The sequence below is a fragment of the Theropithecus gelada genome, chromosome X, assembly GCF_003255815.1.
Source record: "Theropithecus gelada isolate Dixy chromosome X, Tgel_1.0, whole genome shotgun sequence".
In the NCBI taxonomy this organism is placed as follows: domain Eukaryota; kingdom Metazoa; phylum Chordata; class Mammalia; order Primates; family Cercopithecidae; genus Theropithecus; species Theropithecus gelada.
This window is the reverse complement of record NC_037689.1, coordinates 95,074,184-95,097,273: the sequence shown is the minus strand read 5'-3', so window position 1 is coordinate 95,097,273 and position 23,090 is coordinate 95,074,184. Positions and strand designations below refer to the sequence as shown.

At 36.4% G+C, this 23,090-nt stretch overlaps 1 protein-coding gene across 5 annotated transcripts in view; it reads right to left on the bottom strand.

Moving 5' to 3' along the window:
• Positions 1-23,090, bottom strand: part of DIAPH2 (diaphanous related formin 2) — a 931,860-nt gene that overhangs the window by 658,519 nt on the left and 250,251 nt on the right. For all 5 annotated transcript variants that reach the window (XM_025372654.1, XM_025372652.1, XM_025372653.1 and 2 more), the window contains 4 exons: positions 20,024-20,088; positions 16,557-16,661; positions 7,046-7,366; positions 171-285 (listed from right to left, as the gene is read on the bottom strand). In XM_025372654.1, coding sequence (XP_025228439.1) covers positions 171-285; positions 7,046-7,366; positions 16,557-16,661; positions 20,024-20,088 — 606 coding nt within the window. The remainder of the gene's footprint in view (positions 1-170; positions 286-7,045; positions 7,367-16,556; positions 16,662-20,023; positions 20,089-23,090) is intronic.

The following is a 23,090-nucleotide window of genomic DNA, read 5'->3' as shown; positions in this document are numbered from 1 at the left end:
TTTCCTTCTTTAATTACTAGGTAAAATATGGTTAAATGTCAATCTATTTATGTTTCACCCTGTCTGATGTGGGAAAACTATACATATACCCACTACTAGAAATTTTTAGCAAAGCACTGAATTAAATTATACTTGAATCAGGAACTTATATTTTATTTTTAAAAATGTACCTTTCATCTGAGTAGCAAAATTCAATGCCAGTTTGGCAAAGAGATCTGGATTCTCAAACTTGTCTTCTTTAACTTTTAACCAGAAACAGTTCTCAGATAATTCTGTGGGTTCAATCTGAAACAAAAATAACAAAGAAAAGATTCTAAATTATAATTTCATATTTAAATTTTCAAGGAACTAACTTTCAGCAAGGTTGAATGACAGTTCCTTTATTCCTCTATCCTCTAAGTCAATTTCAGGACGTATCTAAATAATACTTATAAAGTAAATATTCATTGGGAAATTCAGAATTGTGTGAAGAAATGGCAAACAATAGAAATAGGCCACATAGCAAATTGCAGCTTAAAAATTATTCTCCTGGAAGGAGTCTTAAAAATAATTTAGGAAATCCTAACCCCAACTCACATAAAATCTTCTTGTTCCTGGGTTTTTTAAAACAGGGAAACTCAGACTTAGAAAAGTGAATTCCCTTTGTTCACTCATTAGGTTTAAGTTAGCAACCATAATGATAGCTGACACACACCTCCTACATTGTGTCAGGTACTGTCTTAAGTTATTTGCATATATTAACTAATTTAATCCTCGTAATAATTTTTTGACCTGTTCTGTTATTATCTCCACATTAAAAGATGAGGAAACAGAGCCCAAGAAAGTTTAAGTGGCTGCCCAAATTAGTAAATGGCAGAGCTGGGATTTTAAACCCAGATAAGTGCTCCAGAGGACCGTGGTCTTAACTACTACCCAAGATTAAAACTTTATCTTCCAATACACCATGAAGCTTCGTGATGTGTAACTACCATTACACTGCATACTAAATTGTTAAATTAGGAAGCATATCACTACATTAACACAGGCAGATAGCGAGGCAACAGCTTTGAAATCTTGTATTTTGATGAATTGTACCTAATCTTTTTAAAAGAAAAACTACATTCTAAAACCATTTACTCCAAGTTTACTCTTATGAGCAAAGCATAAATATATGCATAAGACTGAAAAATTATTTAACCATCATTCTGTTTAAACCAACTTACTACATAGATGCTGTCTAATACTGTAAATATGTTCTTGGATGACACATTTCCCCAAATGGTTGTCTGGGTAAATGGATCTTCATTAGATTAGTTCCCAGTGAATGAAGACTGTGTCAATCTACATAATAACCTTTTAAAACATAGTATTTGCTAATAATAATAAAGTCTAACAACATTCAGAAGAAAGTATTTTCATACATCATATTAAAAAATTAAGGTATGTCAATATTGAATATTGTCACTTATTCCACACTATCTGAAAGTGTAAAACTTAAAAAAAAAGTCATTCACTAAGAAAAACAAGTAAGATAAAAAGGCTCAATAATAAAAAGGATTTTATTTAAGAAAAATGGGGAAGAGGCTTCAGCTCACAGGAGGCAGGTGGCACTCATATCCTCCATAAAAAGCCAAAAAAGAGAGTAGATAATCACAACATGTAAAAACACTGGAATTTGGCAGGGAAGTTACAGAAAACACCTGAGGCATGGAAGGAGCAGGAATCCAGGCAGCAAGCCTGGCTGTGATCAGCTGGCCGCCCAGAGAAGCATCCCAATGTGGGAAAAGGGTAAATAACATATCCCCAGTGGTCCAGATTCCCACTGTGAACTCTGAAGATTCTAGCCATAGGAGAGCCACTCAGCCTCCACAGGCCCTGAAACTAGTCTTTAGTAAACAAAGTTACCGGCAGTCTGTGCAAAGGCATTGCTCTAGAGTGGGCATTCACACAGGATCCCACACATGCCACCAAGACCGAAGCAGCTGCAGTATGGCAACAGATTGAGACTCCAAACCCCATCAGACTACATCCTGCCCTGGGGCTGAAAGATTCTCTATCTCCACATCCTTGGAGCCCACTGAAATCTCCCACATCCACCCAGATGACTGCAGTGGTGTGATACTGGCTAGATCTAGCAATGAGACCAGGTCCCAGCATTCTAGCCCACAAGGTGTCCTACATCCCAGGAACACGTGGTGCAGCATATTGGAGAGGCTACAGGCCAAGAGAGAAGGGGATACTATATTTAAAGTGCCAAAAGGGAAAAAAAAAACACACACACACACACTGGAAGCCAGTTGTATATACCCAACAAATCTGTCCATCAAAAATGAAGGAGAAATACGTAATGTCTTTCCCAAACACACAAAAACTGAGGGAATTCATCACCACCAGACAAGCCCTGCAAGAAATGCTTAAGGAAGTCCTACATATCTGAAAGAGAATATATGTAGCACATGAAAGTATAAAATTCACATGTAGTATAAAACTATGAAACTCACATGTAGAGCAGATAGACAAATGAGAAAGAGAAAGGACTCAAATGTTAACATTACAGAAAACTAACAAACCACATGGATAAACAATAACAAAGAAAGAAAAAACAAAGGATACACAAAACGAACAGAAAACAATTAACAAAATGACAGGAATAAGTCCTCACCTATCAATAATAAACTTGAATGTAAACCAATTAATTGCCCACTTAGAAGATACAGACTGGCTGAATGTATTAAAAAACATGACCCAACTATATGCTTCCAACAAGAAACACATTTCACCTGCAAGACACACATAGACTGAAAATAATAAAATAGAAGATATTAAATTGCAAATGGTAGCCAAAAGTGAGGAGTAAATATACATATATCAGATCAAACAGACGTTAAGTCAAAAATAGTAAAAAGAGACAAAGTAGGTCTATATATATATACAGATATAGATATATATACGCATCAATTTAGCAAGAGGATGTAACATGTCAAAATATATACATACCCAACAGTGGAGCACCCAGATATACAAAGAAAATACTATTAGATCTAAAGGGAAAGATAGACTCTAATATAGTAATAGTTGGGGACTTCAACACCCTACTCCCAGCATTAGACAGATCATCTAGGCAGAAAATCAACAAATAAACATTGGATTTAAACTGCACTTTAGAACAAACAGGCCTAAAAGACATTTACAGAACATTTTATCCAACAGCTGCAGAATAAACATTCTTCCCATCAGCATAAGAAACATTCTCAAGGATAGATCATATGTTACTATAAAAAACAAGTCTCAACAAATTTTTAAAAATCAAAATCATATCAAGTATCTTCTCAGACCACAATGGAATAAAATTAGACATCAATAATGAGAGAGATTTCAGAAACTGTACAAGTACACAGACTTAAAGAACATGCTCCTGAGTGACCACTGGGGCAATTAAAAAATAAAGAAAAACATTAAAAAATGTATTAACATAAGTGAAAATTAAAAAACAATATATCAAAACCTGTGGAATATAGTAAAAGCAATGCTAAGAGGGATGCTTATAGCAATAAACACCTACTTCGAAAAAATGGAAAGATGTCAAATAAACAGTTTAATTTTGCACCTGAAGGAACTAAAAAAGCAAGAACAAACCACATCCCAAATCAGAAGAAGGAAAAAAATAATAAAGTTCAGAGCAAAACTGAGCCAGAGATTAAAAATACAACACAAAAGAGCAACAAAACAAAAACTTAGGTTTTTTGAAAAGATAAAATTGATAAACCACTAGCTAGATTATCCAAGAAAAAAAAAAAAAAAAGGAAAGACCTAAATAAACCACATAAACAAAATCAGAAATGGAAGAGGAAACCTTACAATTGATAGCACAGAAATACAAAAGATCATCAGAGACTATTATGGACAACCATACACTAACAAGCTGAAAAGCCAGAGGAAATGGATAAATTACTGGACACATACAATCTACCAAGAAAGTCCCCCCAATAAAGAAAAGCCGCAGGACTAATGATATTACTGACGAATTCTTCCAAACTCGTAAAAAAGAACTAACATCAATTCTTGTCAAACTATTCCAAAAAACTAAAGAGGAGGAAAATCTTCCTAACTCATCCTACAAGGCCAGCATTACCCCAATACCAAAACCAAACAAGGACACAACAATTAAGAACATCCCTGATGAACACAGGCATAAACATCCTCAACAAAATACTAGGAAACTGAATCCAACAGCATATCCAAAAGATAATACATCATAATCAATGGAATATACCCCATGAATGCCAGGATGGTTTAACACATGCCAATCAATAAACGTGATACATCACATCGAAAGAATGAAAGATGAAAACTATATAATTATCTCAACAGATGCAGAAAAAGCATTTGATAAAATGTAACATCCCTTCACAATAAAAACTCTCAACAATTAGGCAGAGAGGAAACATACCTCCACATAATAAATGCCATATATGACAAACCCATTGCTAACATCATACTGAATGGAAAGAACATGAAAGCCTTTCCTCTAAGAACTAGAACAAGACTAGGATGCTCACTTTCACCATTTCTATTCAACATAGTACTGGAAGGCCTAGCCAGAGCAATCAGTCAAGCAAAGAAATAAAGGACATCCAAATTGGAAAAGAGAACATCAAATTGTCCCTCTTTGCAGACAACATGAGTTGACATTTGGACATACCTAAACACCCCACAAAAACTCATATAATTAATAAATTCAGTAAGTTGGAGGATACAAAATCAACACACAAAATTTATTAATGTTTCTATAGCTGAATAATAAACTTGCTGGAAAAAAAATAAAAAGGCAATCCCATTTACAATAGCTACAAAAAATAAAAAACTTAGGAATAAATGTAACCAAAGAAGTAAAAGACCTTTATAAGAAAAATTACAAAACACTAATGAAAGAAATTAAAGAGGACACAAACAAATGGAAAGAGATACAATGCTCATAGAATAAAGGAATTTACACTGTTAAAACGACCACACAACTCAAAGCAATCTACAGATTCAGTGCAATCCCTATCAAAATACCATTAACATTTTTTCACAAAAAATAGGAAAAATAATCCTAAAATTCATATGGAACCACGCAAGAGCCTGACTAGCCAGAGCAATCCTGAGCAAAAAGATCAAAGCAGGACGTTGACTTCAAAATATACTACAAGGCTATAGTAGTCAAAACGGCATGGTACTAATGTAAAAAGAGATATATACACCAGTGGAATAGAATAGAGAACCCAGAAGTAAATCCATATATTTACAGCTAAGAGATTTGGCACAAATGTGCCAAGAACATGCAATGGGAAAAGGACACCCTCTTCAATAAACGATGATAGGAAAATTGGATATCCATTTGCAAAAGAATTAAACCTGACCCATATCTCCCACAACATACAAAAATGGACTCAAATTTGATTAAAGATTTAAGCATAAGACCTGAGACTATAAAACTACTAGAAGAAAACATAAGAGAAATGCTCCAGGACACTAATATAGGCAAAGATTGTGTGGCTAAGACCTGAAAAGCACAGGAAACAAAAACAAAAATGGGTGAGATTATATTAAACTAAAATGCTTCCAAATAGAAAAGGGAACAATTAACAGAGACAATCTGTTGAATGGGAGAAAATATCTGCCAACTATTTATCCAACACTGGACTAACATCCAAAAAATACAAGAAACCCAAACAACAGCAACAAAACAAATAATCACATTAAAGAGTAGACAAATAATTTGAGTAGACATTTCTCAAAAGAAGATATACAAATGGCCAAGATACATGAAAATGTGCTCAATGTCACTAATCACCACAGAAATACAAATCAAGACCACAGTGAGATATCTTACTGGCATCTTATGCGTATTAGAATAGCTATTATCAAAAAGACAAACAAAATGCTGGAGAAGATGTGGAAAAAAGAGAACTTTCATATACTGTTGTTAGGAACGTAAGTAGTACAGCCATTATGGAAAACAAAATAAAGATTTCTCAAAAATGTAAATAATAGGATTACCATACAATAATGCTCCTAAATAACAGGATTACCACACAATAATGCTGTAATCCGATTACTAAGTATTTATACAAAGGAAAGGAAATCAGTATATCAAAGAGATGCCTGCATCCTCATGTTTATTGCAGCACTAGGCAGAATGGAAAAGATATGAAATCAAGATATGAAATCAAGCTAAGTGACCATCAACAGATGAATGGATAAATAAAATATAGTATTGAAACATAATGGAATACCATTCAACTATAAAAAAAAGACTGAAATCCTGTCATTTGCAGCAATATATATGGAATTGCAGATCACTATGTTAAGTGAAAAAAGCTGGACACAGAAAAACAAATATCATATATTCTCACTCATACATGGGAGCTTAAAAAGTGAATATCATGAAGGTAGAGAACAGAATGATAGTTACCAGAGACTGGGAAGGGTGTGTGTGGGAGGTGGGAGGGTGAAGAGAGATAGGTTAATGGGTTCAAACATATAGTTAGATAAAAGGAATAATTTCTAGCATTTGATAGCACAGTAAAGTGACCATATTTAACAATATGTTGTACATTTCAAAATAACTAGAACAGAAGATCTGAATGTTCTCAACAAAAACAAATGACAAATGTTAAAGGTGATGGATATCCTAAATACCCTGACTTGATCATTACACATTCTATGCATGTAGCAAAAATCACATGTACCCCATAAATATGTACAAATATTACACATCAATAAAAATTTTTTTAAAGAAAAGCTATGTTAAAGGAATCAAAATTGCTTTTCATTTGGTGGTATATTTCAAATATTATTCTCTACATCACTTAGATTTTCCTTTTGCCTACTTCACAATGTCAAACTATCTGGAGAGTTTCCAATTATCTGGAGCCTAAATTGAAAGATGGACATAAAATGATGAACTCACAAAGGAACGGAAAGAGTCAGCAGTCATACTCTCAAACATTAAACAATACATACACATAGCAATGATCAACAAAAGCTAGATAAAGTAAAAAAACTCTAGTTTTAGTATTACCTTTGACCAATTGATTCTCTTCATGGACACTTCAGGTTTATAAATTTTTTTCTGCTTCATTCCATAAGGTAGATTAAGTGATATCCCTGGGGGAGGAGGAACTCCTCCAAGGGGTGGTGGTGGAGGAGGTCCCCCAAATAAAAGTGGTGGTGGTGGTGGTGGTGGTATCCCTATCATTCCAGGTAAAGGCGGTGGTGGAGGAGGAAGAATAGCTCCTCCAGGTAGAGGTGGTGCTGGTGGTGGTGGAGGCGGCCCTACACCTGGCAATGGAGGTGCTGGAGGAGGACCTGGAATTCCTGATGAACTTGAGAGTACTTGTGCCTGAAATATAAATAATCAAAGTTTAAATGCTTATAAAATATAATTGAAAAATTGAAGAAATGTATATCAATAGATATTTGTAGTTTATCTTATGTTTTAAGATTATATACACTTTTTTAGATATTACTAAAATATCTAAATATTTAGCAAGATCTAAGGGTTTAACAGTATATGAAAAAGACTTGTGTAGACTTTTAATAAGCATTATAAATTCTGGACAGTGACTACTTCTGTTACCATACAAATGCTAGGAAAGTTGGTATCTGATATGGTTTGGCTCTGTGTTCCCACCCAAATCGTGATCATGAGCGAGCTCTCACAAGACCTGATGGTTTTATAAGAGGATTTTCCCTGTTTGCTTGGCACTTCTCCTTGCTACTGTGACGTGAAGAAGGATGTGTTTTGCTTCCCCTTTGGCCATGACTGGAAGTTTCCTGAGGCCTCCCCAGCCCTGCAGAACTGAGTAAATTAAACCTCTTTCCTTTATAAACTACCCAGTCTTGGCCAGGTGTGGTGGCTCACGCCTGTAATCCTAACACTTTGGGAGGCTGAGGCAGGCAAATTAGCGGAGGTCAGGAGTTGAAGACCAGCCTGGCCAACATGGTGAAACCCTGTCTCTACAAAAATACAAAAATTAGCCTGGCATGGTGACGCATGCCTGTAATCCCAGCTACTCAGGAGGCTGAGGCAGGAGAATCGCTTTAACCCAGGAGGCAGAGGTTACAGTGAGCTGAGCTTGCACCACTGCACTCCAGCCTTGGTGACAGAGGGAGACTCCGTCTCAAAGAAATAATAAAATAAATAAATAAATAAATAAATTACCCAGTCTCAGGTATTTCTTTATAGCTGTGTGAGAATAGGCTAATACAGTAAATTGGCACTGGATAGTGGGGTGCTTCTGTAAAGACACCCAAAAATGTGGAAGCAACTTTAGAACTGGGTAACAGGCAGAGGCTGGAATAGTTTGGAGGACTCAGAAGTAGATAGGAAAATGTGGGAAAGTTTGGAACTTCCTACAGACTTGTTGAATGGCTTTAACCAAAATGCTGACAGTGATATGAACAATAAAGTCCAGGCTGAGGTGGTCTCAGATGGAGATGTAAAACTTGTTGGGAACTGGAATAAAGGTCACTCTTGCAATGCAAAGAGACTGGTGGCATTTTGTCCCTGCCCTAAAGATCTGTGGAACTGTGAACTTGAGAGAGATGATTTAGGGTATCTGGCAGAAAAAATTTGTAAGTGGCAAAGCATTCAAGAGGAAGCAGAGCATAAAAGTTTAAAAACATTTGAAGACTGACAATGCAGTAGTAAAGAAAAATCCATTTTCTGGGGAGAAACTCAAGCCCTCTGCAGAAATCTGCATAGGTGATGAACAGCCAAATGCTAATCACCAAGACAATGAGGAAAATGTCTCCAGGGCATGTCAGAGACTTTCATGGCAGTCCCTCCCATCACAGGCCTGGAGGCCTAGGAGAGAAAAACTGTTTCCTGTGCCAGGTTCAGGGCCCTCCCACTGTGTGCAGTCTCTTTGATGCCCTGCATTCCAGCCACCTCAGCCATGGATAAAAGGAGTCATGGTACATTTTGAGACATAGCTTTGGAGGGTGTAAGCCCCAAGCTTTGGCAACTTCCACGTGGTGTTCAGCCTGCAGGTGCACAGAAGTGAAGAACTGAGGTTTAGGAACCTCTGCCTGGATTTTACAGGATGTATGAAAACGCCTGGATGTCCAGGCAGAAGTTTGCTGCAGGGGCGGAGCCCTTATGGAGAATCTCTGCTAGGGCAGTACAGAAGGGAAATGTGGGGTTGGAGCCCTCACACAGAGTCCCCACTGGGGCATTGCCTAGTGGAGCTGTGAGAAGAGGGCCACCATCCTCCAGACCCCAGAATGGCAGATCTACTGATGGTTTGCACCATGTGCCTGGAAAAGCCACAGACACTCCACACCACCTTATGAAAGCAACCAGGAGGGGGGCTGCACCCTGCAAAGCCACAGGGGCAAATCTGCCCAAGTTTGTGGAAACCCACCTCTTGCATCAGCATGTCTTGGATATGAGACATGGAGTCAAAGGAGATCACTTTGGAACTCTGAGGTTTAATGACTGCCCTACTGGATTTCAGACTTGCATGGGGTCTGTAGCCCCTTTGTTTTGGCCAATTTTTCCCATTTGAAATGGGTGTATTTACCCAATGCCTGTATCCCCATTGTATCTAGGAAGTGACTACCTTTTGATTTTACAGGTTCATAGGTGGAAGGAACATAACTTGTCTCAGATAAGACTTTGGACTTGGACTTTCGGGTTAATGCTGGAATGAGTTAAGACTTTGGGGGATTGTTGGAAGGGTATGATTGTGTTTTGAAATGTGAGGACATGAGATTTGGGAGCGGCTAGGGGCGGAATGATATGGTTTAGCTCTGCATCCCCATCTAAATCTCATCTTGAATTGTAATAATCCCCATGTGTCAAGGGCAGGATCAGGGGAGATAACTGAATAACGAATAATTGATAATTCTTGAGTTATCATGAGATCCAATGGTTTTTTAAGAGGCTTTTCCCTTTTTGCTTGGCACTTCTCCTTGCTGCTGCCATGTGAAGAAAGATGTGTTTGCTTCCCCTTCCACCATGATTGTAAGTTTCCTGAGGCCTCCCCAGCTCTGCAGAACTGTGAGTTAATTAAACCTCTTCCCTTTATAAATTACCCAGTCTCAGGTATTTCTTCATAGCAGTGTGAGAAAGGACTAATACAGTATCCTCCAAGATTTTCTGAAATACTCCTCTAAAATAATTAAAAATTAACTTTCTTTATAAATATATGCAAAAAAGAAGTACAGTATATGGCTTGGGCCAGTTAGATTAGTTGGGTTTGAATATGGGATAATAAATACAAGGTTAGAGATTCAATTTCCTTGGGGGCTAATTAGCTTTATACAAAGAGTCTGTTTCATGGCTCTAGTAACTTAGCTGGCTTCTAACACCAATAATAAATACTCAATAGCATCCATTTCCATAGTAATATATGCTTATCAACATTTTTACATTTATTATTTCTTTTGATCCTTATTATAACCCTTTAATACAGATAGAGCATTATTATCTCACCTTTATTTCACTGCTTAAAGATGAGGAAACTGTTAGCTGCAAAAAAAGTTAAATGACTAACCAAAAGTTTCAGAGTCTGAACGTGATTAGAATTTCAGTGTGGTTCTTCTCACATCCAATACCATCCTCATTCCAATATAAAAGACTGTCTCTTCATGAATAGGTGCCATTTACAATGAGTACAATTAATTCAAATAGATAGGATTATGAGGAGGATATAACATTTCTATCACAAAGTAACTTCAAGCTCATTCTCTAATGACAATGCATAACAGATGAAAGGGAACATTGCATGCCATATCACGTTCTTTTTAGAGATGATTAATCTATATCCATTCCTTAAACCATTACTGATCACAATGGTTCACTTTGCTAAATAAATATATATGAAAAAGTAGAGCTGTTCATTATAAACATTCTTATGAAACCACTACCAACGAACATACATCTGTTTTAATCAAGATATGACATTAGATTAACTAAATGAAACATTTAAAACTAATTAAGGCAGTCATGGCAGCCATGAGTTTTTTGCAACAGGCCTCAGTCACTGAAGTGGCAACTCTCTGGCCAGTGCCTTGACACTCCACTGGGATTCAGCGGCTTCCTCACCCATGGCTCTGTTAAAGCTGTCACTCCTGTTTAACACAGTGGAGACTATGAGAAAAGACTATTTATCATGAAACTTTCTGGATTCTACAATAGGTGTTTTTTGAATTTATTGAAATTCTACATTTTGTTTACAGGGATTCCAGTGGCAATTGGCGAAACTCTAGTGAATGTATTCATTGGTGAAACTGAACTAGTAGAAATTCCAGAAGGCTATATCCCAGAACAATGGGAATATTATAAGCATCCTATATTGAGATGGATTGTCCATATTTTCTATGACGATCCTGAAAATAATTACAAAAGAACAATGGCTATCCTTCAGACTGAAACTGAAAAGGCTGAACTGCAGATAAAGGAGCTGGAAGTACGAAGATTAATCTAGAAGAGAAGAGATGGACCCTGGTATCAATATCTGACCACTGATAGGGCAACTATGGATCATTCTCCAAAAGCAACTCCCAGTAAATAAGCATTTATTTCTCTAAATACAAAGTGTATTCTCTTTAGTGGAAAATGAATTAGTAAATATATTCTGTAGTTTTGTTCCTTGTGATGAATAAAAGAGCTTCTTACATTACTCTGTTTCTCAATGTTGGTTCATATTAAAGCTTTTAATATATTCTGTATTTCTTTTCCCTGTGATGAATAAAAGAGCTTCTTACACTACTCTATTTCTCAATGTTGGTTCATATTAAGGTTTCTGATTTGGAGGTTTTGGTTTCCTCTTTTAAGAAAGTTTAAAATGTACTAATGAAAAACTGCAGAAATAGGAATTTGTGAACTCCTAAAGTTGTGGTAACTTTGAGAGGTGTTTTATTTACCTGACAAATGGAAGTTATAGAAGTCTAATTATATTAGGTATCAGTAATTGTAGTAGTTTGTACAAATGTCTGTAATACAGACATCTGTATTATTGAGGGGAAATTCAGGATTTTAAGTTCCATAAAATATTGAACTAACTCTGTAAAACATTAACAACTTAATAAACAAATTTTCAGTGAACAACAAAAAAAGTTAATTAAATTTCTTGGGATAGTGTCCTTTTTGTCCTCATTCTTTCATTCATTCATTCAGAGACAGTCTTGCTCTGTTGCCCAGGCTGGAGTGCAGCGGCAAAATCATAGTGCATTGCAGTCTTGAACTCCAGGACTCAAGTGATCCTCTCAACTCAGCCTCCTGACTAACTGGGACTACAGGCATGCACCACTAACCCAGGCTAATTTTTTTTCTTTTTTTTTAAAGATGGGGTCTCGCTATGTGACCCAGGCCAGTCTCAAATTTCTGGACTCAAGGAATCCTCCCATCTTGGTCTCCTGAAGTGCTGGTATTAAAGGCAAGAGGCACTGTGCCTAGTCCTCTCACCTTTATTAATATAAATTTTCTACTTGGATTATTTAGTTGTTCTAACTAAATTTATAAATATCTTTATTTATTTATTTTACTTTATTTTATTTTTGAGACAGAGTTTTGCTCTTGTTGCCCAGGCTGGAGTGCAGTGGTGCAATCTCAGCTCACTGCAACCTCCGCTTTCCGGTTTCAAGCTATTCTCCTGCCCCAGCCTCCCGAGTAGCTGGGATTACAGGCGCCCGCCACCACGCCCAGCTAATTTTTGTATTTTTTGTAGAGGTGGGGATTCACCATGTTGGCCAGGCTGGTCTAGAACTCCTGACCTCATGATCTGCCCACCTCAGCCTCCCAAAGTGCTGGGATTACAGGCATGAGCCACCGTACACGGCCATACATATATTTAGAAAGCAAATTGAAGCAAATTTTTGGAACAACCAGTTGAAAGGACTAACCTATTTACAAAAATATTAAAGCTAACACTCATAGGTAGACAAGATCATGGAAAGGTTACCCATAATATTCACTCACACTAGTTTGTTCACATAGATGAATGTTAATGTATGTATATACATACATACAACTAAAGTGTTTCTATGCTTAGCAAATGACCATCCTTTCCTGGAATGCAATTCTCTCTGAGGTTAGAAAGAAAGACAAGATTAAAATACGTAAAATTATTTTAATTTTACTTTTAAAGTAGCAAAACTATAGAAAACAGTCTGATTTTATAGTCTTAACTGAGACAAAAGTAATTGTGGCAAAATTAAAGGTTCAGAAAATTAGTAATTTATCCTACAAATTTTGTGTATGAAAGGATGTTTTTCATACTTTGAAAGGCAAAATGTGTGTCCCATTTTTTAATTAATGGACAACATAATTCAAAGTAATACACATTTGTAAACATCATTCAATTTTTCACCTCTATTAGATCATGTTTATTCTCGGAATTTTATACAACCACAAAATGCTACTATTTAAATAAAATTTTACTCAAGTTAAATATATATTTTACAAATTTAATAAGGAATCTCAAATATTGACATTAAATGCTACCAGCCTTTAAAAATCAAATTATATCAGGCCGGGCGCAGTGGCTCAAGCCTGTAATCCCAGCACTTTGGGAGGAAGAGACGGGCGGATCACGAGGTCAGCGGATCGAGACCATCCTGGCTAACACGGTGAAACCCCGTCTCTACTAAAAAATACAAAAAAACTAGCCGGGCAAGGTGGCGGGCGCCTGTAGTCCCAGCTACTCGGGAGGCTGAGGCAGGAGAATGGCGTAAACCCAGGAGGCGGAGCTTGCAGTGAGCTGAGATCCGGCCACTGCGTTCCAGCCTGGGCGACAGAGCGAGACTCCGTCTCAAAAAAAGAAAAAAAAAAAAAAATCAAATTATATCAGCCTTTCCTTTGCCTCCCATGAACAATTAGGAATTGAATAATTAAATTAGGCTACCACATCGTACTGTAAATTGAATATGGTAAATGAATAATTTAGTATTTGACATTATTTTGTGCACACTAGAAAGTATACAGCCCTGTGCCTGCACCTGTAATCCCAGCTACTCCTCAGGAGGCTAAGGTAGGAGGAATGCTTGAGGCCAGGAGTTGAGAGTGCTTCGTGATTCTGCACTTTTTACAGTTAATTTAACCATAAGTAAGTAACTACTCACTGTGTGGTAAAGGCCTGTGCAAGGTACAGTGGGGCCTTCAATAAGAAATACACTGTCCTCAAGGTGTCTATGCTCTAGCAGAATAGAGCAGGCACACAAGTATCCCATGAGTGGTCCAGAAAAGTGATATGAAAGTTCAGAGAAATTCGCTAATGGAGTTTTTGGTGAAGCTTTCCAAACAATGTCTTAATGAGCTTCTCCTTAAAGGATATGTTTCACATACACAGATGAGCAAAGGAGGGAATTTCTGACAGAGAATAATATATGCCAACATTTCTCTACTAAGCTCTATGAAAACACTATTTCCTGGAGATGTTGAAGGGTGCTCTGAGATAAAAGGTGCCATGGTCAAATGAGTATGGGAAATCGATATGAAAAAGAGGTAGGCAGGTTTCTTCAATGTAAAATATCTGGAACTTTTAATATGCTAATGAGTATTATGAATCTCCAAGATGAGAACATGTGTACTCAATTTATAGGACTATGGAATGCTTTCGTCATGAACAACCTATCGTCATTTCTGTAACTAATCTCTGGGAAATGCTGGCAGAAGGGTTAAGTACGGAGACAGTAATTTCCAAATGTGAAGGGAGGAAAGGTGACTTAGCTGCAACGGAGGCCGTAGTTAGGGGAGCAGTCAGAGCCCAGGCTGCAAAGGGGAGATAAGGGAGGAAAAACCCATGCCAGAGTGTCTTTAACATTCCTGGTAAGGAGATTTTATTTAATCCTGACTGCAATAGGCAACAAGTGAACATATTAAAGCCTGGAGTGACAATAATCAGGGAATTGTTTCAGGAAGATTAATTTGCCACTGACATAAAGGATGAATTTGAGGAGGGAGAAAAGTTAGGCAACAATTGTAATAGTCCAGACGAGACATCATAAGAGAGTGAACCTGGAGGTTTCTGGGTTTTGATGCAAAGAGGTGTAGTATGAGTGGAGTTGAAGAAAGAACAGACATAAAACAGTGACTAGCTTAATTTGTCAGTGGGTGGGGCAAGGAAAAGGGAAAGAAAACTCCAGCTTCACCATCTTTAAAATTGGTAGTAAAATTTAAATAGGAATGGACAACAAACTGGTTTGAGGAAAGAGAGAAAACCACAAAACTGGGTTTGATTTCAACATGCAACAGGACCATCCTATGGGGCCAGCTAATCAAGAGCTGGAATTAGAAGACAAACTCCAGAGACTTGACACCTACTAAAAGGGGATATGTGAATGTATAATACTGAATGGAATAGCACAGCAAAAAAAAAAAAAAAAAAAAAAAATCACAGAAAAGAGCAGAGGACAGAATATTGTGGAAGGTCACCATATGAGGATGAAAGAATAAGGAGAAACTAAGTTCTCAAACATGTAGAAAAAGAAGTCCAAGAAAAAGGGAGGGAAAGAGACAGAGAAAGAGATTAATTTATTGAAAAGAAATGATCAAATATTAGAGATAAGTAATACAGGCTAAGGGAAGGAAAAGGCCCCTGGATTGGGTATTTTGGAGTTTGTTGGTGACTTTTGAAGTAACCTTTCACGAGATTGGTGGAAACAGACCTAGTCAATCAACAAATATCTACTGAGTACCCACTATGTTAAGACATCATCTTCAATTTCTTTGGTTTTTTTTTTTTTGTTTGTTTGTTTTTTTGAGACAGAGTCTCACTCTGTCACCCAGGCTGGAGTGCAGTGGCGTGATCTCAGCTCACTGCAAGCTCTGCCTCCTGAGTTCTCACCATTCTCCTGCCTCAGCCTCCCCAGTAGCTGGGACTACAGGAGCCCACTACCATGTTTGGCTAATTTTTTTTGGTTTTTTTTTTTTTTGTATTTTTAGTAGAGACGGGGTTTCACAGTGTTAGTCAGGATGGTCTTGATCTCCTGACCTCGTGATCTGCCCGCCTCAGCTTCCCAAAGTGCTGGGATTACAGGCGTGAGCCACCATGCCCGGCCCATCTTCAATTTCTTAATATTCATTTAAGACATAAAGTATATTGAGGAGAATACACAATCAGTTTGAAAGTTTAGACACCCTAATTGAAATTTTAAGTATATATGGGAGCTTTTCACCATAGGGAATGTAGGTGGAAATTTACTTGAGATTCAAAGAGATCTCAAGAGAAGCTTTTGGCATAATTACAATTAATGACTATTTCTACATTCTTTTTGAAAGAAAATAGTATGTACCCAATTTTTCAAATCATCATGAAAGTTTCATCTCAAAAACACTTTTGCTTCTGTAATATATTCTGTTAAAAATATTCCGGGCCATTTGAGCAACTAATGCTTTATTTTTTTTCCAAGCATTAAAATGATTTATTGTCCTGGAATATAAAATCTGTAGAGTTATTTCAATGAAAATGTAAAACTGCCAAAAAGTCTGCTTCTGGTCACATTTTTCCTTCTATCTAACAAGACAATTTTCTACCATCAAACTCGCTGTGACATGACACAAAGTCTATATCTTCTTTCATTACCTGGGTTCGAAGTTGCTGGATTTCTGCTTCAAGTTCTTTGATTTTCTCATCTCTTTTTTGAAGCTCTGCTTGAGCTTCCTGTCGAGCTGTGAATTCTTCATCGAACTGCAATGATCACCACCATCAATGTACAGTTAATAATATAGTTTTGAGAAAGCTTTAAAGAACATTATGTATTAAATAAGATTTACTTAGTTGAATTCCCAGATCACTCAGAAAATCACAGCTTGTAATTATTTTCATAACAATTAAGTATCCAAGTGGAGGTAGGGTATTGCTTGTGGCGGTAGTAAAGAAGAAATATGCCCCCTACCCAAGGTAAGAAAACACATTTTCACTTCTGAAAAAAAATACAAAGACGAAAAGGTAGACTGAAAAGTCTCTCTTCCCACATAATGGACATTTTTATTGTTCTGTTATTGAAAATTCAATTTTAGAATTAATAATTTTAAAAATATTTTATCCCATACTTTTTTTTTTTTTTTTTGAGACAGTGTTTCACTCTTGTCACCCAGGCTGGAGTGCAGTGACATGATCTCAGCTCACTGCAACCTCCACCTCCTGGGTTCAAGCAATTCTCCTGCCTCAGCCTCCCAAGTAGCTAGGATTACAGGTGTGCACCACCACACCTGGCTAATTTTTGTATTTTTAGTAGAGATGGGGTTTCGCCATGTTGGCCAGGCTGCCCTTGAGGTCCTGACCTCTGGAGATCCACCCGCCTTGGCCTCCCAAAGTGCTGGGATTACAGGCGTGAGTCACCATGTGTGGCCTCATCCCATACTTCTAAGTTTACTGAATTAGAAAATGACATCTAAAAATAAACCATCAAGCAGTTTCAACTCCTTAACTATATTTAATCTTGAAAATAAATTGTGCTTTTAGAATGCTCAAATGTAAGTATATTAATACAAATTGGAATTATTTCTATTGCAATCTTAGTTGTCTAGAATCCATAAAGCAGTACTTCACAAACTCTGACAGTAGAATGCCCTAATAGCAGTCTCATTCAGATGGTTAACCAAAACATTTGTATAGCATGTTATGAAAGGAAAAACTAGAGGTTAAAATAAGGGGTGCTAAGCCAAAAAGACTCTGAATGGTTAATATTTATTCACTGTATCCTGCCTTAGCCTTACCTCAGACAGGGCTCTAAGCAGGCACAAACCTGCCTACATATTTCCAGTGACTACTGCCTGGGTCTGGCTATAGAACATTTTATTTGCCCTTTATTGTCAATGTTGTTTCAAGTCAATTTAGAAGTCTATACATTATTCTAACAATGTTATTTCTGTTTCTAAAAGTGATACATCTTACTGCCCAAAACCATCTTAGAGTTTGCGGAACAATACAAAAGTATGTTTAGTGTTAACAAATATTCATCCTCATAGTAGCTTTGACCTTTGGAAATTATAAAATGCCATTCTGATCTAAGTCTGAAGAGTAGGTGAGCAAACTGGATAATAATACTCTTTGGGTCGAACCTGAAATGCTTTTATTCATCTCTCCTTGAATCCCTGGAAATTGTCCCACAGATCCTGGTCCAAATATTCTCTAATTTCTTTACATTTCAAACCTACCCCAGATCCTTGGAGGGAAGGATCCATATATCCTTCAGTCAATGACCTTGTTTTCCTACCTCATTAAGAAGATGGATGTCCTCCAATGTGAGCTTGTTTGCCTTTACTACTATCCGTGTTAAGATTTATCTCAATCTGTACTCCCATCCCCACTCCTAAAGTTAGCTTCTCCTATGTGCTTCTAAATCATGGCACCTACACGAGCACACTATACACATTTTTTCCTCTATAAATGGTTTATTAGTATGTTGGAGGAGAGGCACACAGTGTTTCTGCTTTTAATTTAAAATTACCTTAATCTGCAAACACAGCAAATGGGGATCACAGAAGCCTGAAATATGTGAGCTGGAAGAGGTCTTCTTACAAGTCCACTAATTTTATTCTTTCCTTTTAATGATGAAGAAACTAAGATCTAAAGAGAGTAAGTGGCTTACCCAAAGTCACAGCTAATTAGTGGAAAAGCTGAGATCAGACCTCACAACTACTGCCTCTCATTCTAGCACTTGTTAAAAAATGACTTTATACTGACTCTTAAAATGACCCAGAACAAGGGGATGCATGTAACTAACCACTGGGAGACCATACAGGTTTTCATTCTAAATGTTGGTGATGAAACTAAAGCATCAAACACTGAAATTTCTTTTCTATTACTTCAGGACTCCTTTTTCCATAATACATATGCTCACAAAAAAACTTTACCATACAGATAGTCACAATTTGCTCCAGTCTTGTAGTATGTAATCACAGTGCCAGCCAAAACTTAAGGAGATTCTAAGGTTTTCAAAGGGAATTTTAAATGTGCTGCTTAAAACAAGAACATTAGAAATATAAAGGTCTATTAATCAAAAAGCATGCATTTTCTTTCACCAATAAAAATGACAGCTCCACACAAACATTTTATGCTCAACCTCTTAAAATCTATTCTAGTAACTGAAAGAGCAAAGACATTTCTTCAGATGCCCTGAAGTAACTTCTTCAGTAATACTCTATAATTTCTAAAGTGATAGCAAAAGTGATTATCTAATCTCCAAGGTAAATCATAACTTTGAAGAGACAGCAGTATGTAAGCACATTATCTTGCTGTCAGAAGGCTGAAAACTGGAGAGCTTTTAGACGTGTGCTTCAATCCTTCTGCCTGCACCCAACAGGAGAGAATTACTATGCTAATGCTTAATAGGCTCTAGAACAGAAAAAGAGAAACTTGTGGTATAAGCTAATAAAATTATAGCTATGCTTCCATGAAACAAGGAAAAGACAAGCTTAGATCTGAATACAATTCAGATATTCATAAAGCTGGCATTTACTCAAAGGCATTTAAGACATTAACACAGAAAGGGATCCTCAAATTCCACCAGGCCTACATGAAGTAGCAGCATCACTTACAAAATGATAATTACAAAATTCAAAGAAACTAAGTCTAAACAGAGAGAGAAAGAGAGTGAGAAAGAGAGAAAACACTGCAACATGTTATTGCTATCAATAGCACTGACATAAAAGACCACAACAGAAAAGACTAGCTAAACATCTCACAGTTCTCCAAAGAGCTACCTACTGCAAGTGACAGCTGCAGGAAAGCAATGGGAGAATTTATTTTGGTTGATTGCTTCCAACTATACCCTTTCAGCAATGTAATTTGATTTCATGTATCACTTTAGTATAATGTGGCTAGTGTTTTTCTTCCATAATGGATTAAACATGATGAGGAGAGAACAATAGTAACCTTACCTTATAAGGAGATAAATCAATATTCCATTGCTATGTTTGAATCCAAAAATATAAAGTACTACATAAATGAAACATTTAGAAGGCCTCACATTAATAAAGAAAGTAGAGTATTACTGTGATTAAATTATTAACTTAACGATTATGGCTAATACTTTATAAGCTTACCTTCTTTGAAAACTCTGCAGCTCTTTGTTCACTTTCTTCAACTTTAGCCTTGTTCACACAAGAATCTATTAAGATCAACCAAAAGTGATTCAAAATTATGGCATGAGATCACTAGACAAAAGATGTCTTCTAGCCTATAACTCTGCAATGCAGACTATCATTTTTACGTCAATTGTTACTAAATGGAAATTGACCTATACTACACACAAAACATAAATATCATATATTCTTTCTTTAGCATACTAACTGAATTCAATGATAGTATTGTGGAGGCACAAAACTAAGCATCCATAAACATATCTCATTAAATTATTTTTATGGGTATTCGATTATTTTTCAACTATAAAACACTTCAAAACCCCATAGTTTATTATGGGTGGAGAGGTGGCAAAGACTCCATGTTTAACCTTAATAATGTTAATAAGATATGAATAGTCTTAGCAAGATTCAAAACTGTCTCACAAAAAAGCTAGAGAGAGACAGAATAATATTCGATAATTCAGGCTTCTTCTTGAAAAGATTTTTACTTCTGATCTGGGGCAAAATGTATCATGTACATAAGGAAACAGACTTCAGACTTCTCAGGTCAAATCAAACACTTCAGAATATAAATAACTGAAGAAAAACTTTTGGGCAATATTGTATCTCTCATTATTTTACGTACATATAAACTCTATTCTGTAGCCATTCTACATTTATTTATCAAAAAGAAATAAAAATATATACCAGTACCCAGAATTGTATGTGAATATTCACAGCAGTTTTATTTATAGTAATCCCAAACTGGAAAGAACCTAAATGGCCATCAACAAGGGTATACATAAACAAACTGTGGTGTATCCATATACTGGAATACCACTCAGCAATATAAAGGAATGAACTATTGATACAGGCAATACAACAACATGAATGAATCTCAAAATAATTATGCTGAAGGCAAGAAGACAGGCAAAAAGTGTATATGCTGTATGTTTCTATTTTAATAAAATTTTTAAAAGTGCAACTAATAAGAGAGACTATAAAATGTAACTAGTAAGAGAGAGATCAGTAATATCCCAGGACGGGAAGATGTGGTAGACATGGAAAGAAAGAACTAAAAGGACAATGCAGAAACTTTAGGGTGTAACAGAATTATTATCTTGACATTGATGATGGTTTTAAGTGTCTATATTAATAGCAAAATTTATCAAATTCTATACCTTAAATATGGGTAGTTTTTCTTACATCAAATGTACCTCAATAAAGCTGGTTTGTTTGTTTAAAGCAACTGAGGAGGAAAGTAGGAAATGATGAAGTCAAAGAACAGCCATATCTAAGCTGTGCTAGTCACGATTGGTAATGATTTTGAATTTAAATTTCAATGGAAAGGCATCAGAGAGTTTTAGGCAGAGATCTGATATGATTTGATTTATGAAAGATATCAGACTTAAAGAATTGTGACATTACAAGAGACTCTAATCTCTTCAGGTCCGAGACATCTTAAAATACAGATCCATGGATTTCCTAGAAGTTCTTGAAGCACCTAATTTTTGTGTATATGAACGTATGTGTGTTCTAATCAAAGTTCCAAGCATTTGTCAACTTCTCACAAAGGATTTTGACCATAAAATATTAAGAGCCACTCATATATGTGACTTACTCAATTTTAAAGTTGAGGAAACTAAAACCTAGAGAAGTTAAATGATTTGTTCACAATCACAGAGATGACAGGTGGATAACATCACAATGGGTTTATGATGCCGACTATCCTCTCTCACCTGATCCCTTCATCTCTCCTCACCCAACACTTTTGATTAATGATAAAGAATCATAGTACCTGGTACACAGTACACAAAACAAACGTCTGTTGAATACTGACTACTACTTGACTAAATTATTATTTTTACAGGTATTCAATTATTTTTCAACTATAAAATACTTCAAAAAACTATAGTTTATTGTGTGAGAGGTGACAACAACTCCATGTTTAAGATTAATAAGATCAAAATCAACAGTAGCGTGTGTGTCCTAACTATGGTCTATAATGGATTATAAGCTAATACACATATTTGAAAATAGTCCTTTATGACTCCTTCAACAAAATGCAAAATAAACTTGTTTTTCAAACTCATTGAAAAATATGCAATGAGGCTAGAATTCACATTCACTGCTGGGTAAATTAGCACAAGCTTTCTGAAAAGCATTTGGCCTTTGAAGGTTCATACTCTCACTTATGGAAATCAATCCTAAGGAAATAATGAGAAAAAGACAAACATTTATATACAAGAATGTTGACAGCACATTCATTTATAACTGCGAAAATCTAAAAACAATTGTGAATGCACAAAAAGAAAGGACTGGTTGCAATGGTTATGGTATTTCTCAAAATGGAATATTACACAGACATCAAAAGTCACATTTTGAAGGTTAACATGGAAAAACTCTCATAATATAACACTCCAAGAAAAATCAGCATTCAGAGAGATAGATAGGTCATAAAGAAAGAGATATAAGGAAATGTACCAAGCTGAAAAGGGAGCGATCACGAATGTGATTGGTGGTTTGTCACTTACATAAGTCTCTAGATTGCCTGATAAGTACGTATTACATTTAAAACAGAATTAATACATAAATAATAAGTTATCCATCTTTGAATGTTACTGTATATCTGCCTTGTGCTATGGAATAAAAAATAATATATAATTGGCATACAATAGCTTTTGTTTTCTTTCTTTAAAAATAAGACAAATAAGTTCATGCTTGAACCTTAACGACAGTGATTTCAATTAAGTATAAATAAGACTGCTTAGCGCCGGGCGCGGTGGCTCACGCCTGTAATCCCAGCACTTTGGGAGGCCGAGGCGGGCGGATCACAAGGTCAGGAGATCGAGACCACGGTGAAACCTCGTCTCTATTAAAAATACAAAACATTAGCCGGGTGCGGTTGTGGGCGCCTGTAGTCCCAGCTACTCGGGAGGCTGAGGCAGGAGAATGGCGGGAACCCGGGAGGCGGAGCTTGCAGTGAGCTGAGATCCGGCCACTGCACTCCAGCCTGGGCGACAGAGCGAGACTCCGTCTCAAAAAAAAA